The sequence below is a fragment of the Nomascus leucogenys genome, chromosome 15, assembly GCF_006542625.1.
Source record: "Nomascus leucogenys isolate Asia chromosome 15, Asia_NLE_v1, whole genome shotgun sequence".
Lineage (NCBI taxonomy): Eukaryota > Metazoa > Chordata > Mammalia > Primates > Hylobatidae > Nomascus > Nomascus leucogenys.
The window spans coordinates 65070285-65084850 of NC_044395.1; the positions used below are offsets into that span (position 1 = coordinate 65070285).

Sequence of the window (14566 nt, forward strand, 5' to 3'; positions counted from 1 at the left end):
TCCAGGCTGGAGTGCAGTGGTGCGATCTCGGCTCACTGCAAGCTCCACCTTCCAGGTTCACGCCATTCTCCTGCCTCAGCCTCCCGAGTAGCTGGGACTACAGGTGCCCGCCACCACGCCTGGCTAATTTTTTGTATTTTTAGTAGAGACGGGGTTTCACCATGTTAGCCAGGATGGTCTCGATCTCCTGACCTTGTGATCTGCCTGCCTTGGCCTCCCAAAGTGCTGGGATTACAGGCGTGAGCCACTGCACCTGGCCTCATCTTAACCATTTTTAAGTGTACAATTTAGTCATGTTAGGTACATTCACATTGTTGTGCAGCCAATCTCCAAAACTTTTTTCATCTTGTAAAATTAAAACTATTCCCAGCTCTCCCTTCTCCCCAGTCTCTGGCAACCACTACTCTACTTTCTGTCTCTATGAATTTGACTGTTTTAGGTACAGTCATATAAATGAAATCACAGTATTTATCCTTTTGTGACTGGCTTATTTCACTTAGCTGGCTGTCTTCAAGGTTCATCCATGTTGTGGCATGGTCAGGATTTCCTTCTTTCTTAAGGCTGTGTAGTATTTCATTGTACATATGTACCATATTTTGTTTATCCATTCATCCATCCATGAACACTTGGGTTGCTTTCACCTTGTGGCTGTTGTGAATAATGCTGTCATGAACATGGGTGTACACTTTTCTTCAAGACCCTGCTTTCATTTTCTGGGTGTACACCCAGAATTGATATTGGTGTATCATAGTAACTATTTTTAGTTCTTAGACACCATTTTAGCATCACAGGAAATTCGACAGGTTCCAAGAGGTTTAAGGTATTGGTGTAAATTGGTAACAGACCCTGGCTTCCTGCCTCCAAGACCTGTTTGTTGTACCAAATAAATAAGCACCCATAACCCCGAAGAAATCATGTGGTGGTGAAAAGAAATGCTGTAGTCGAGTTTGAAGGAAATTGTGTTAAACACGCTTTACTTTGCTCATTTCTTTCATGTTCTCTTAGGCAAATGAGTGCACAGGCAGGAGAGCTGGCTTAGGTAGAAATGATCAACTGTCAGTCTGAGTGATTAATCTGGGCTGCAGACATGTTTTCTGTGGCCTATGTAAGGTTTTATCGTTTTAAACGAATTGCTAATATTTTTTTAAAAAGGGTATGTCATGTGAAAGTCCAGATTTCCATCTTCTCTCTCTCTCTCTTTTTTTTAAAATTGATACAGGGTCTTGCTCTGTTGCCCAGGCTGGAGTGCAGTGGTGTGATCATGGCTCACTGCAGCCTTGAGCTCCTGGTTTAAGTGATCATTCCCCCTCAGCCTGCTGAGTAGCTGGGACCACAGATGCCAGATACCACTCATAGCTAATTAAAAAAATTTTTTTTGTAGAGATGGGGGTCCCACTATGTTTCCCAGGCTAGTCTTGAACTCATGGGCTTAAGCGATCCTCCCACTTTGGCCTCCCAGAGTGCTGGGATTAGAGATATGAGTCACTGCACCCAGCCCCATCTTCTCTTAATGACACTCCAGCAATACGAGGCCCACCTTTCTGCCTGCTCTCCACAGTCCCCACCACTCTCTATTACTCCTACCTACTTTTCTTAATTGAATTACCTACCTGCCCATTTTGCCATTTGAATTTAAGACCCCTGGCTCAGAGAATAGGTCTAGGAGAACCTAGGTCGGGATTCAACTGTTCTGGTCAATTTTCCAATATTCCGGTATTGAGTATTAGTTTTTAGTATCTGGGTGTTCAAGTGAATTAACTCATGTCATCCAGCTTTTACAGAGCACTTACTATGTGCAGTGTCTATGGCTGGGTCCTAGTGTCACAGAGATGAGTGAGGCACAGTCTCTGACCTGAAAAGTGGCCAGTCACTATCTGTTGGGGCAGACAGATGTATGGTCCAATTTTGGTCACAGACTGATTTTGAAGGGGTGGGCAGAGTAAAAGTTTCTAAGGAGACACGTTGAGCTGTATCTGGAAGAATGAGCGACCAGCTACATGAGGAACTGGGAGCAGGGGAGAGTGTTTCAGGCAGAAGCAACAGCAGATACAAAGGCTGTGAGGTGGCTGAGTTTGACGTGTTTAGGAACTTAACGAAGGCTAGCGTGACAGGAGCTTAACAGATACGGGAGAGTGGTAGTAGGTTACGTTAGCCATGTATTTTTATATCAACAGCCTAACCCTTAAGCCAGGCAGCTGTTGGGCAAATCCGTGTTCCCAGTCTTCAAAGGGCTTGCTCAGAACAGGTAGCTGGTTTAGCACTGTCAGTCAGAGGAGGGACTGGGCCTGATCCTTTCCCCTGCGTCTGGTGCCAAGGACAGTGTAGGGCACAGAGGCTTCAGTCAAGATCTGCTGACAGCACGCTTGAGAAGAGAACAGGAAGTGCAGGCTTTGCTGAAGGAGGCTCAGGCGTGGCTCTGTCTTCTTTGGCGCACTTATTCTCAAGTCGCTGACACCTCCTCCACCAGAGAGGTAGCTGGGAGAATGAGATGCAGGGAGGAAGCATTTACAGGCCCCACCGAAAAACCTTAAAGGGCTGAGAGCTTGAGGGGCAGGTTTTCCTAACGGGCTGTGAGAGCTAAGGGAGGGCATCCCACTTAGCTTGGAGGGGAAGGGAGGCGGGGTCAGGAAAGCAGATGGCACCCTTTAGCCCAGACTCAAGGAATGTGTAGGGGAATTTTAGCTAGAGTGGTTTGGACATTTCATTTTGCTTTCTAGCATCATCATTTCCTCAGAAAACACTCGCAGGCCCCAGTGGCCCTAGTGGGCCTCCCCCGGGGCGGGTCTTAGCTTCAATCCCCAACCCTCTGCAAAAGAGCAGGCCCTCCCAGGAGCGCAAGTCCTGTCTGCAGTTCGCCGATTTTCCCACCAGGGGCCGCTGCGCATAGGCGACGAAGCGCGCGGGTTCCCAAGCCGCAGAGAGGCGGAAGCCGATTGGTTGTCAGGCGAGGCGCGGGGGCGGAGCCTAGGAACTGGCCTGGAGTTGGGGGCTGGGAGCTCGCCCCCGGGCCGAGCTGGGTCGGGCTGTTGTCGCCTCAGGCGGCTCCTGGGAGGCTAACGTTGTGTCCTGGGCCTCTGTTTAGACAGCTCTAGAACTGAGGCGAGTGGAGCAGCACTAAGGCCCAGAGATCGGGGCAGGGAAGCTGCTGTCGCCGCCTCCGCAGGCCTGAGTTACCTGAGTAACTGCGGGTCAGGGACCCGCCCGACGGCCGGCGGTTGGCGCTGGAGACTCTCGGGGGGGAAAGGGAAGCTGGGACTTGATCCTTTGCGCGGGAGGGGGGTCCTGGCAAAGACCAGCGCGGGCCGGGGGTCCGGGAGAGCCCGCTAGGGGCGGGGGTTCCGGGGAGCCGTCTTCACCGGTTATTCCGGGATCCAGCTGGGCGCTGGGGCTGGCCCGGGCTTCGCTGGGGGCCGGGCGGCGCGGGGCGGGCCCGCGGGAGAGCACGCCCCCGCCTGCCCCGGGCCCGCCCCGCGCCGCCCGCCCGCCTGGGAGCCGCTGTCCTGGGCCTGGCCGGTGTGCGTCCGCCTGCTGGACCTGGGCACCGTCAGCCGCCTGGGCACGGGACTGGGCGGGGGCGCTGACCTCGGCCTAGGAGGCCCAAGATCCCGGAGACGCTCGCGCCCTCAGGACCCTGCGGGTCGCACGCCCTCCCCAGCTTCTGCTGCTCGCCGCTCTTCGGCAGGGCGAGGTCAGGTGCCCCCTTCTCGCCTCTCTTCTCTTCTCTTTTCTTCTCTTCCTCCCCGACTCCTGTGCCCGCGGAGACTCCGGCCGCCCCCTCCCGCAGGGGTGTAGTAAGCTGCGGAGCTGACAGCAGCCCCGCAGCCACCCTGCCCGAAGTCTCCGGAAGCGGCACGAGCTCAGGCCGCCGCAGCCCCCGCGGACCCACTATTGGACCTGAGGAGCCAGCCCTCCTCCCGCACCCAAACTTGGAGCACTTGACCTTTGGCTGTTGGAGGGGGCAGGCCCGCGGGTGGCTGGACAGCTGCGGAGCCGCGAGGGCATCTTGCCTGGAGACCGTCGGCTGCACTCCCGGGCTCCTGGCTTTGCCTCTGGGATCCTGAGGTGTCCACATCAGACGCATGTTGACTGAGACCTAGAGTCATGGATGTATGCGTCCGTCTTGCCCTGTGGCTCCTCTGGGGACTCCTCCTGCACCAGGGCCAGAGCCTCAGCCATAGTCACAGTGAGAAGGCGACAGGAACCAGCTCGGGGGCCAACTCTGAGGAGTCCACTGCAGCAGGTAAGGCCTTGCTGCGGGCTGGACTGGGCTGGAGGCTTTGGCTCAGGACTGAGTGGCCCGAAGTGGGCAAGTTGAAATCTAGGTTTGTACATGTGAGGTTCATGGAGGATCCACACATGGCACTGCCTGTTCCAAGTAGTCCAAGAAGTTCTTTCTGGTCAGTAGTCATGGCAAATGCCTGTATCTTTCCTGAACAACTTTCCTCATCCCCCCTACTCAGGATTTTTTTTGTTGGCAGTAAGAAGAAGCCTTTGGGGCAACTTGACCTTTTAGATCAGCAAGAAAAGACCCCATCTTAGGCCTACTTGTCTGGAAGAATGGCCTGGTGAGATGATAAGTTCATTGCTCCTATTCAGTTTTAGTACTGAGCAGCATGGGGGAGGTTGGGGCCACTTATGTTGGAAAGGGAAAGTTAAGGCTGGGCCAGCTCTGTTGCCTGAAAGCCTGGTGTTCAGGTGTGCCTATTCCAACAACCGTGGGAACCCTAGTCCCACCCTTCCCTTAGGTAGTCTTGTCTCTTTGCTGTGCGCATTTGAAATATCCAGGCAGTTCCTTAGATGGAATCCTATTTACCGCTAGGGTGTTAATGGCCTTTTCTTGACATAGACATGATATAATTCCTGGGACCACTTGTTGACTTATTCTGTTTCTTCTGACTGATGAGGGTGGGAATTCCATGCTACAGGTTTTTTTTTTTTTCCTGAGTCTGCTTGCTAGGGAAACCATGCTACTTTTGATCTGTCATGGTTTTTCCTATGCAGCTGTAAGGGCTTATCAGGCAGCAGGAGCCCTGGTATACTTTTGCAGTAGAAAAGAACACTTTTATGTTTTGTTTTTTTTTTTGATCTGTCGTCCAAGCTGGAATGCAGTAGTGTGATCACGGCTCACTACAGCCTCAAACTCCTGGGTTCAAGTGATCCTCCTGCCTCAGCCTCCCAGTAGCTGGGACTAAACACAAAAGCCACTGGGCCTGGCTAACGTTTTTTTTCTTTCTATTTTTAATTTCTTGTACAGACACTGTCTCTCTGTGTTGTGCAGGGATCCCTCCCAAAGTGCTGGGATTACAGGTGTGAGCCACTGTACCCATCAAGGAACTCTATTAAAATCCAGTCATTTTACATAAGGCTTAGAAGATCACTTCTCTTTTCCCATTTCTCTCACCCTTTGGCTGTGATCTGCCCAAAGCTGTGACCTGCAGAGTGGGGAGAGTTTATAGATGGTTGTTTCTGAGCATAAGCAAGTTCAAATGAGGGAATGGCTCAGTGGGCACCTGCTGATACAAGTCAGAAAAGGAAATATAGGTCATGGTGGCTAGGGAGTTTCATAGATGGATCCAGAAGCTGGTTTTGGTGGTAGACCCTTTAATGGGCAATACCCTTTTAAGTTCCAGATGTTCCAAGGGGTCTGGTTTCCAAATGAGGCCAGGGTTGCCCATGTGTAAGTAGGATACCTGGCTGTTGCTTTCTAGATAGATTCTTCTTGCCTATTAATCCTGTCTCTCCATAGAGAGTCTCCTTGACCTTTGACACCTGGCTGAAAGCTTGGTTCTCATTGGGCTATGAAGGGAAAAACTAGTGGGCAAATGTAGATTGAACCGTGAAGTAGACCTAATTATCATCTCTTGCTGTCCCTGTGACATTCCTATTTATAACTGATAATATGTCTTTTTTCACTCCAAAATATGAGTGCCTGACATAAAATGAATATTTTTTGGAGAGTGGGTGTTCTATATTTTAGATATAAGCTAAAGGGATGAAATTTTGAATGTAGACATTGGCTGGCTATCAGGAAGGTTTTTTTTGTTTTGTTTTGTTTTGTTTTTTTTTTGCCTGAAGTAAAAGGCATTGTAGCCTTCCTCAGGACCACCCCATGACTTGAGCTTTTGGAGACAATTCTTCACACATCATATATTTCAGAGGCCTGGCTATGCTGATTATACCACTTAGGCCTACTCTTGCTCATTTTAGAAACTGGTTTCTGTTGTCACAATAATAGTGAATTCCAGGGAGGAAAGTCTCAGAGAGACCTTAGGTGCTGTGAATGCCTAAGGTTTGTGGAAACCTGGAGGTTCTAGCACTGTTGTTGTGGTAGGTTTTCCCCTTGGGTCTACCTGGGGTTTTGTCTTTGACTCAGTCAGGAACTTGTTTTTGCAAACAGGTGCTTCATATAGACTGGGATCTGCAAAAGAGTTTGGAGAGAAACTTTCTATGCAACTAGGAACTCTTGCATCCTTTCCAGCCTCTCTGTATCCCCAGAACACAGGAGGAGTTTTACTTGCTCTTAAAACTACTACTTTTAAAAATCAGATTCAACATACCCAGTCAATTTGTGTGTTCTCTACAGTTTGTATTTTACAATTACACAGCTGTTTTTCCAACAGAGTCTCACAATAGCCCTGTTACAATGCAGGGCAGGTGGTATTGTCCCCATTTTTATGGGTGAAGAAACCTGGTCCTGTGCTTGGTCTTTCTTATAGGCAGGTCTTCTGATGCTTAAGTCTTGGATTGCTTCCATCTTCTCAGGTCCTGCCCTGTTAAAGGAGTGCTAGGCAGGGCCGGAGAATGTTGCTTTCCTTCTGACAATTAGGCAGGCCTTGGTGACTCTGTAGCTGAGAGCCAAGAAAAGGGCTGCACTTTTTTTCTGCTCTGGAGAGTCTTTTGCAGGGGCCCAGAGAATTTGATTTTTTCTCTTTTGGATGTATATATACCCATCTGTCTCTTTTTAGTTAGTTAAAATATTTGATCCTAAGAATGATTTAGTTAAAATGCTTATGGCTTTAGCATGCATACAATAAACACTATGAAAGCCTGATCCTGCAGTGAAGGCAGGTGCTCTGCAAGGAAGATCTCTCATTGGGCCGTGGAGAGGCCATTCCTGTCACCCTTTGGCTCTTTAATACCTGTACACCCAGCCATGCTAAGTCACTTTCTCAGTAAAGATCCGTGCCTGCCTGTGCTACTCTGGGGCTTGAGTTTCTGAAGTTGGCCTGATACGGATGCTTGGAACCATCCTTAGACTCTAGAAAACAACAATGGTTTCTGTAGAATGTGCATGAGGGACCTCAGGTGGAGTCTGGAGTTATGGCTGCCAGTGTTGGAGGTATTGAGGGCCTCTAATCAGGAACTGTGGTTTAGTTCAGTGTAGCTAGGACAGGGCCTTGGAGGATAGGCATCTAGGCAGTGTGCAGAGTGCAGGCTGGCTTCTCAATCAACCTCTGTTGGAGTGGCAGGCCAGAACCCTGCCTCCTGCCCCCAGCTAGTTGCTGCTGCCTCCAAGGCTATAAATGGCCTGGCCATCTTGGTAGCTATGCTAATTTTAGCTGAGGGTGGCTCCCAGAACTGGGTTGGGACCAAGAGCAGGTAGGTGGGGCTTGGCTGAAGCTAATACTGGGGCCTGGGGAGAGGGACACACTAAGCCTGGGGTAGCCAGGATATAATCTGCTCCCAGGCCTCAGCTTTGACAATCACCCTTAGCTAGGTTAATTGATTCAGCAAACATTGAACAATGCCAGCTCATGTGGTATTTATTAAACAAGTATTAATATTTGAGTGCTTTCTGTGGGCCAGGTCATATGTTCCTGTGGGGATTTAAGGATGAACAAAACAGACATGTTTCTTCCCTCATGGAAGTTACAGTCTTGTTGATGAGACAGATAATAAACACATACATAAATATATTATCTTGTGGAAAGTGGCATGGAAGAAATAAACAGGATGCTATCATGGAGAATGAGAGGGGAACAGAGATCTAGTTAAAGCCTGAACCTAATTGTAGTACAGATTAATACAATAACATCAATGATAATAATAGCAACTAACTTTTTTAGAGCTTACTATATGTCAGGCACTATTTAAACATTTTGTTTTATTAAATTCTTATTACCACCCTGTGTTATATTGTCCCCATTTTATAGATGAGAAAATTAAATCATAGAGAGGTTAAATAACTTGCCCGTGTTTACACAGATAATAAGGAAGCCAGAGTTTGAATCCAGGCAGTCTGATTCTTCTCTCTACCTCTACTTTAGCCAGTCTCAAAACTCTGTGATAAATCTGCAATAGAGGTATTGTATATACATGCAGAAAGCTGTGGGAAGCCCAGAGGAGTAAGTGACTAAACCTGCCTGGGAGAGCTGGGGGAGGCCTTACAGTTTCTTTGTAATTTTTCTCAGATCTTGAGATGAAAAGCGGCTGCCTAATTCAAAGGTTAAGAGATAGAAACATCAGTTAGTTCATCCCACCTATTTTTACATATGAGGAAACTGGCATCCAGAGAGGCATTAGAGGTTTCATGGTGGGTTAGTAGTAGAACTAGACTGGGAAATTTGAATCAGGGACCTTAACTTAAATCAGTTTTTCAATTTATAAGTCAAAATAATGGGTGCTCACTGCTTGCTTTTCACTATGGAAGGAATTTAGGGCTACTGAAGAAGTCTGTGCTTTTGTAGGGTCACATATATTTAGGGAATATTAAATACAACATAATATACAGGCTTAATGATGTGCAAAATCAGGCAGTATAGACATTGTAGGCTAAGGGTTAAAAGAGATCTCTGTGGGCTGGGCTAGACTAGGTGGTTGCAGAGGGCTTCCTGGAAAGGAGGGGTTGGGTGGAGGCAGAAGAGAACAGGAGAGAGTAGTCTGACTTGGGGAGGTTGGAGGAAAGGGGGCATTGTAAATATCTGGTTTCACTGTTTGGTAGCTGGATGATAATTAGGCAGAGTTGCTTCATTGTTGGTTAGCTACGTCACATGAGCGCCCATGGTAGGAAGATTGCAGTCATGTGTGATCTAGTAGTGGTTCTATTTTTTTTTTTTTTTTTGAGACGGAGTCTTGCTCTGTTGCCCAGGCTGGAGTGCAGTGGCCCGATCTCAGCTCACTGCAAGCTCCACCTCCCAGGTTCATGCCATTCTCCTGCCTCAGCCTCCCAAGTAGCTGGGACTACAGGCGCCCGCCACCACGCCTGGCTAATTGTTTTGTATTTTTAATAGAGACAGGGTTTCACCTTGTTAGCCAGGATGGTCTTGATCTCCTGACCTCGTGATCTGCCCACCTCGGCCTCCCAAAGTGCTGGGATTACAGGCGTGAGCCACTGCGCCTGGCCTCTATTTTTTTTACCATAATTTAGAAGTAATGATGAGTGTAAATAATACTTTGAGATATCTGTAGCAATGTAATGTGATATGAAAACATCTGTTGATTTCTATTGATGACAAAATCATAGGTATTGCTAATATTATTGTGGTTGGTTGCTCTATATGTAATTGAAGGAAATGCTAACTTTCGGTAAGGGAATATTGAAAACAAAGATGTAATTTCATTCCCATCCAAATTCACAGGCCTCCTGAATTATATCTATGGGCCCCTTAGGGATATGGGGCCTTCATGTTAAGAACAGCTCTTTGGCAAGGAAGTGATGAGATCTTGTGGAGGGGAGTAGTTTCCTAGGTCTCTACAGGACTTGGGTTTCAGCCCTAAGGGGCCCCTCTGATTTCCTGCTGGGTAGCCTTTGATATACATTGCTGAGTGGCTTTGTGGGCATGCTGTGGGAAATGATTCTTTAGGAAACTCAGCAGGTCTGGTTGTTGTCAGGCTTTTAGGGAGAAAAAAAGAGACCAAATTGGGCCTCCAGAGCTTTGTTGTTGATGTTATTGTTACTGTTGTTAAAAAAACATGAAATATTAAGATATACAATAAAGTATAAATAATAATACATTGAATACCCTCAAATGACTTTGAAAAAAATTGTGGACTAAAAGCAGGAAATAATCCCAAGACCTTGTCTTACCCTAAATTCCCCCTAAAAAGTAAGACCTAGGATAGGAACTTGCAGAGAGTTTATTTCAGAGAAGTGACTTCAAGAAATGAGGGGTGGGAGTTGTGAAGAATGAAACAGGGAATGGACAGGTGTACTATGGAGCTAACACCACTGTGAGCATCTGAGGCTCAGTGTCATTTAGAGACCCTCTGAGAAGCCTTGTAGAATGCTGTGTAGAATTGCATTCTACAGCAGCATGATTTATAATCCTCTGGGTATATACCCAGTAATGGGATGGCTGGGTCAAATGGTGTTTCTATTTCTAGATCCCTGAGGAATCGCCACACTGACTTCCACGATGGTTGAACTAGTTTACAGTCCCACCAACAGTGTAAAAGCATTCCTATTTCTCCACATCCTCTCCAGCACCTGTTGTTTCCTGACTTTTTAATGATCGCCATTCTAACTGGTGTGAGATGGTATCTCATTGTGGTTTTTGATTTGCATTTCTCTGATGGCCAGTGATGATGAGCATTTTTTCATGTGTTTTTTGGCTGCATAAATTTCTTCTTTTGAGAAGTGTCTGTTCATATCCTTTGCCCACTTTTTGACAAGGTTGTTTGTTTTTTTCTTGCAAATTTGTTTGAGTTCATTGTAGATTCTGGATATTAGCCCTTTGTCAGATGATTAGGTTGCGAAAATTTTCTCCCATTTTGTAGGTTGCCTGTTCACTCTGATGGTAGTTTCTTTTACTGTACAGAAGCTCTTTAGTTTAATTAGATCCCATTTGTCAAATTTGGCTTTTGTTGCCATTGCTTTTGGTGTTTTAGACATGAAGTCCTTGCCCATGCCTGTGTCCTGAATGGTATTGCCTGGGTTTTCTTCTAGGGTTTTTATGGTTTTAGGTCTAACATGTAAGTCTTTAATCCATCTTGAATTAATTTTTGTATAAGGTGTAAGGAAGGGATCCAGTTTCATCTTTCTACATGTGGCTAGCCAGTTTTCCCAACACCATTTATTAAATAGGGAATCCTTTCCCCATTGCTTGTTTTTTTCAGGTTTGTCAAAGATCAGATGGTTGTAGATATGCAGCATTATTTCTGAGGGCTCTGTTCTGTTCCATTGATCTATATCTCTGTTTTGGTACCAGTACCATGCTGTTTTGGTTACTGTAGCCTTGTAGTATAGTTTGAAGTCAGGTAGCGTGATGCCTCCGGCTTTGTTCTTTTGGCTTAGGATTGACTTGGCGATGTGAGCTCTATAAATCATGCTGCTATAAAGACACATGCACACGTATGTTTATTGCGGCACTATTCACAATAGCAAAGACTTGGAACCAACCCAAATGTCCAACAACGATAGACTGGATTAAGAAAATGTGGCACCTATACACAATAGAATACTATGCAGCCATAAAAATGATGAGTTCATGTCCTTTGTTGGGACATGGATGAAACTGGAAACCATCATTCTCAGCAAACTATCGCAAGGACAAAAAACCAAACACCGCATGTTCTCACTCATAGGTGGGAATTAAACAATGAGAACACATGGACACAGGAAGGGGAACATCACACTCCAGGGACTATTGTGGGGTGGGGGGAGGGGTACATATGTAGCAAACCAGCACATTGCGCACATGTACCCTAAAACTTAAAGTATAATAATAATAAAATTAAAAAATAAATAATTGCATTCTACAGGTGATAGAGGAGGGGAGTATTTATCCACCACCTCACCTTCACTCACCAAGGGTTATCCCAGGAGGTGCTACCTCTTCTGTACTCCAGAGTTGCATATGCATCAGAATGACCGAGCAGGTTCCTTTAAGTACTGCATATTGGCCATCACACCCGGCTAATTTTTTGTATTTTTAGTAGAGGCAGGGTTTCACTGTGTTAGCCAGGATGGTCTCGATCTCCTGACCTTGTGATCTGTCTGCCTCGGCCTCCCAAAGTGCTGGGATCACAGATGTGAGCCACCGTGCCCAGCCAAGTAGTCCCCTCTTATCTGTGGTTTCAGTTACCTGAGGTCAACTGAGGTCTGGGGGTAAAAAAAGTATATATGTGTGTATAAGATACATACTTATACATATATATTTACAAGTACACACACACACACATATATATATATATTTTTTTTGAGGTAGAGTTTCACTTTTGTCACCCAGGCTGGAGTGCAATGGCGCCATCTCGGCTCACTGCAAACTCCGCCTTCTGGGTTTAAGCAATTCTTCTGTCTCAGCCTCCCGAGTAGCTGGGATTACAGGCGCCCACCATCACGCCTGGCTAATTTTTGTATTTGTTAGTAGAAACAGAGTTTCACCATGTTGGCCAGGCTGGTCCTGAACTCCTGACCTCAGATAATCCACCTGCCTCGGCCTCCCAAAGTGCTGGGATTACAGGCGTGAGCCACCACGCCTGGCCACACACATATATATTTGAGACAATGCGTGTGTGTGTCTGTGTGTGTGTGTATGTATTTGAGACAGGGTCTCACTCTGTCACTTAGGCTGGATTGCAGTGGTGTGATCATGGCTCACTGTTGCCTTGACCTTCCTGGGCTCAGGTGATCCTCCCACCTCAGCCTCCCAAGTAGTTGGGACTGCAGGCATGTGCCACCATGCCTGGCTACTTTTTCAATTTTTTTGAAGAGACGAGGTTTTTCCGTGTTGCCCAGGCTGGTCTTGAACTGTTGGACTGAAGGGATCTTCCCAGCTTAGCTTCCCAAAGCGCTGGGATTACAGGCATGAGCCACTGTGCCCAGCCAAATCTGAAAATATTAAGTGGAAAATTCCAGAAATAATTCATAAGTTTTAAATTACACACCATTCTGAGTAGCATGATGAAATCTCATGCTGTCCTGCTCCGTCCTGCCCAGGATGTTAATCAACCCCTTTGTCCAGCGTATTCATGTACCATAGGCTACCTGTGCTTTAGTCACTTAGTAGCCATCTTAGGGATCAGATCAACTGTCTTGGTGTCACAGTGCTTGTGTTCAAGTAATCCTTATTTTACTTCATAATGGCCCCAAAGTGCAAGAGTGATTACTGACATATTGTTACAATTATTCTACTTTGTATTAATGGTTATTGTTGTTAATATCTTACTAATTTATAAGTTAAACTTTATCATAGGTATGTATCTGTAGGAAAACACATAGTAGGTATAGGTTTGGTGCTATCCACTGGGAGTCTTAGCATGTATCCCCTGAGAATAAAGGAGGACTACTGTAGTTTCATTGTCTTAACTTCAGCTATACCCAGCCATCATGCATAACTCTGGTGTGGCCAAACTAGGCTTTTATTCAAGGCTTACTGTAGGCCATGGGGAGACTGTTAATAAAGTCTGGGTGCTAATATTTGACCTTAGCTCCAGCTGTACTCTCTTATTGAGTATAACCACCTCCCTAGCTTCACCTGCAGTCTTGAAATGGCTGAGCAAATGGGCCTGGTCCCCACTGTATTGGTTACTTATTGGTGTATAACAAATTATGCCAAAACAGAGAGGGTTAAAATAATAAGCATTTATTATCTCATTGATTCTGTGCATCAGGAGTCTGGATATAGCTTGACTGGGTACCTCTGGCTCAGAGTCTCTCATGAGATTGCAGTCAAACTGTTGGCTGGGGCTGAAGACTCTATTTGGGGGGAGAGTGTTTGCTTTTAAGCTGATTTACATGGTTGTTGGCAGGCCTTTGTTCCTTGCCATATGGGCCTCTACACTGGGCTATACTGGACATGATGATTGGTTTCCCCTAGAACAAGTGGTCCAAGAGAATGCAAGAGAGAGTGCCTAAGATGGATACCTCCATCTTTTTATCATCTAATCTTGGAACTGATAGGCCATCACTTCTTCTATATTGTGTTTGTTAGTAAGTCCAGCCCATCCTCAAGGTGAGGGAATTACATAAGGGCATGAACACTAGGAGGGCAAGGACCACTAGGGATCATCTTAAAGGATGCCTCTGACATTGCCCAAGGGCCATGCTCTGGGGAACAATCGCTTCTAGGTTCTGTGGCCTTTTAGTTTTTCTTTGACTTCCTGTGCTTACGACCTAGAGTCTTGTGGAGTCTTTTTATACTCCCTTTTATATTGTGTCTCTTGGTTCATGCATTACTTCATTGCTTTGACATGACCTATCCTTTTTTCCTTCTCCCTGGACTCCTGGGCTCCAATTAGAAACTAGCTTTTTATCCTAGGCTGTAGTCCTGCCTCCCAACTTTTTTTGTTTGATACCTTTTATTCTGGAGCCCATTGTACAGCCACTGACTTTGGAGCCTTTACTACTCCAACTTGGCTTCTGAGAGTTATATTTGTAGATGGCATTGAATTGGGACTCACAATGACAGATGAAAAACTTTATTCTGACTTTTTGGCCATTGGTGTTAGGTGCTAGGACTGAAATCCTAGTATGTGAAAGCTAGAAGGGGTTTTAGAGACCATCTCTCCCAAACTTCTTATTTACATATCAGAAGAACAAACTTACCCAAGGTTTTGGTAAGCCAGGGCTAGAATATAATTTTCTCTGATTCTCATTCATATGTTGTTCTCACTCTGTTGTGGAGCC

General features: G+C 46.2%; 1 protein-coding gene across 4 annotated transcripts in view; it reads left to right on the forward strand.

Annotated features, from left to right (window-relative positions):
• Window positions 1-3488: 3488 nt before the first annotated feature.
• Window positions 3489-14566, forward strand: part of STIM1 (stromal interaction molecule 1) — a 223257-nt gene continuing 212179 nt past the window's right edge. Inside the window, exon 1 of one of the 4 annotated variants that reach the window (XM_030794504.1) lies at window positions 3489-4240. In XM_030794504.1, coding sequence (XP_030650364.1) covers window positions 4102-4240 — 139 coding nt within the window. In that variant the 5' untranslated portion in view covers window positions 3489-4101. The remainder of the gene's footprint in view (window positions 4241-14566) is intronic. The other 3 variants (XM_012504152.2, XM_030794503.1, XM_003254794.4) reach the window with 3 other exon arrangements.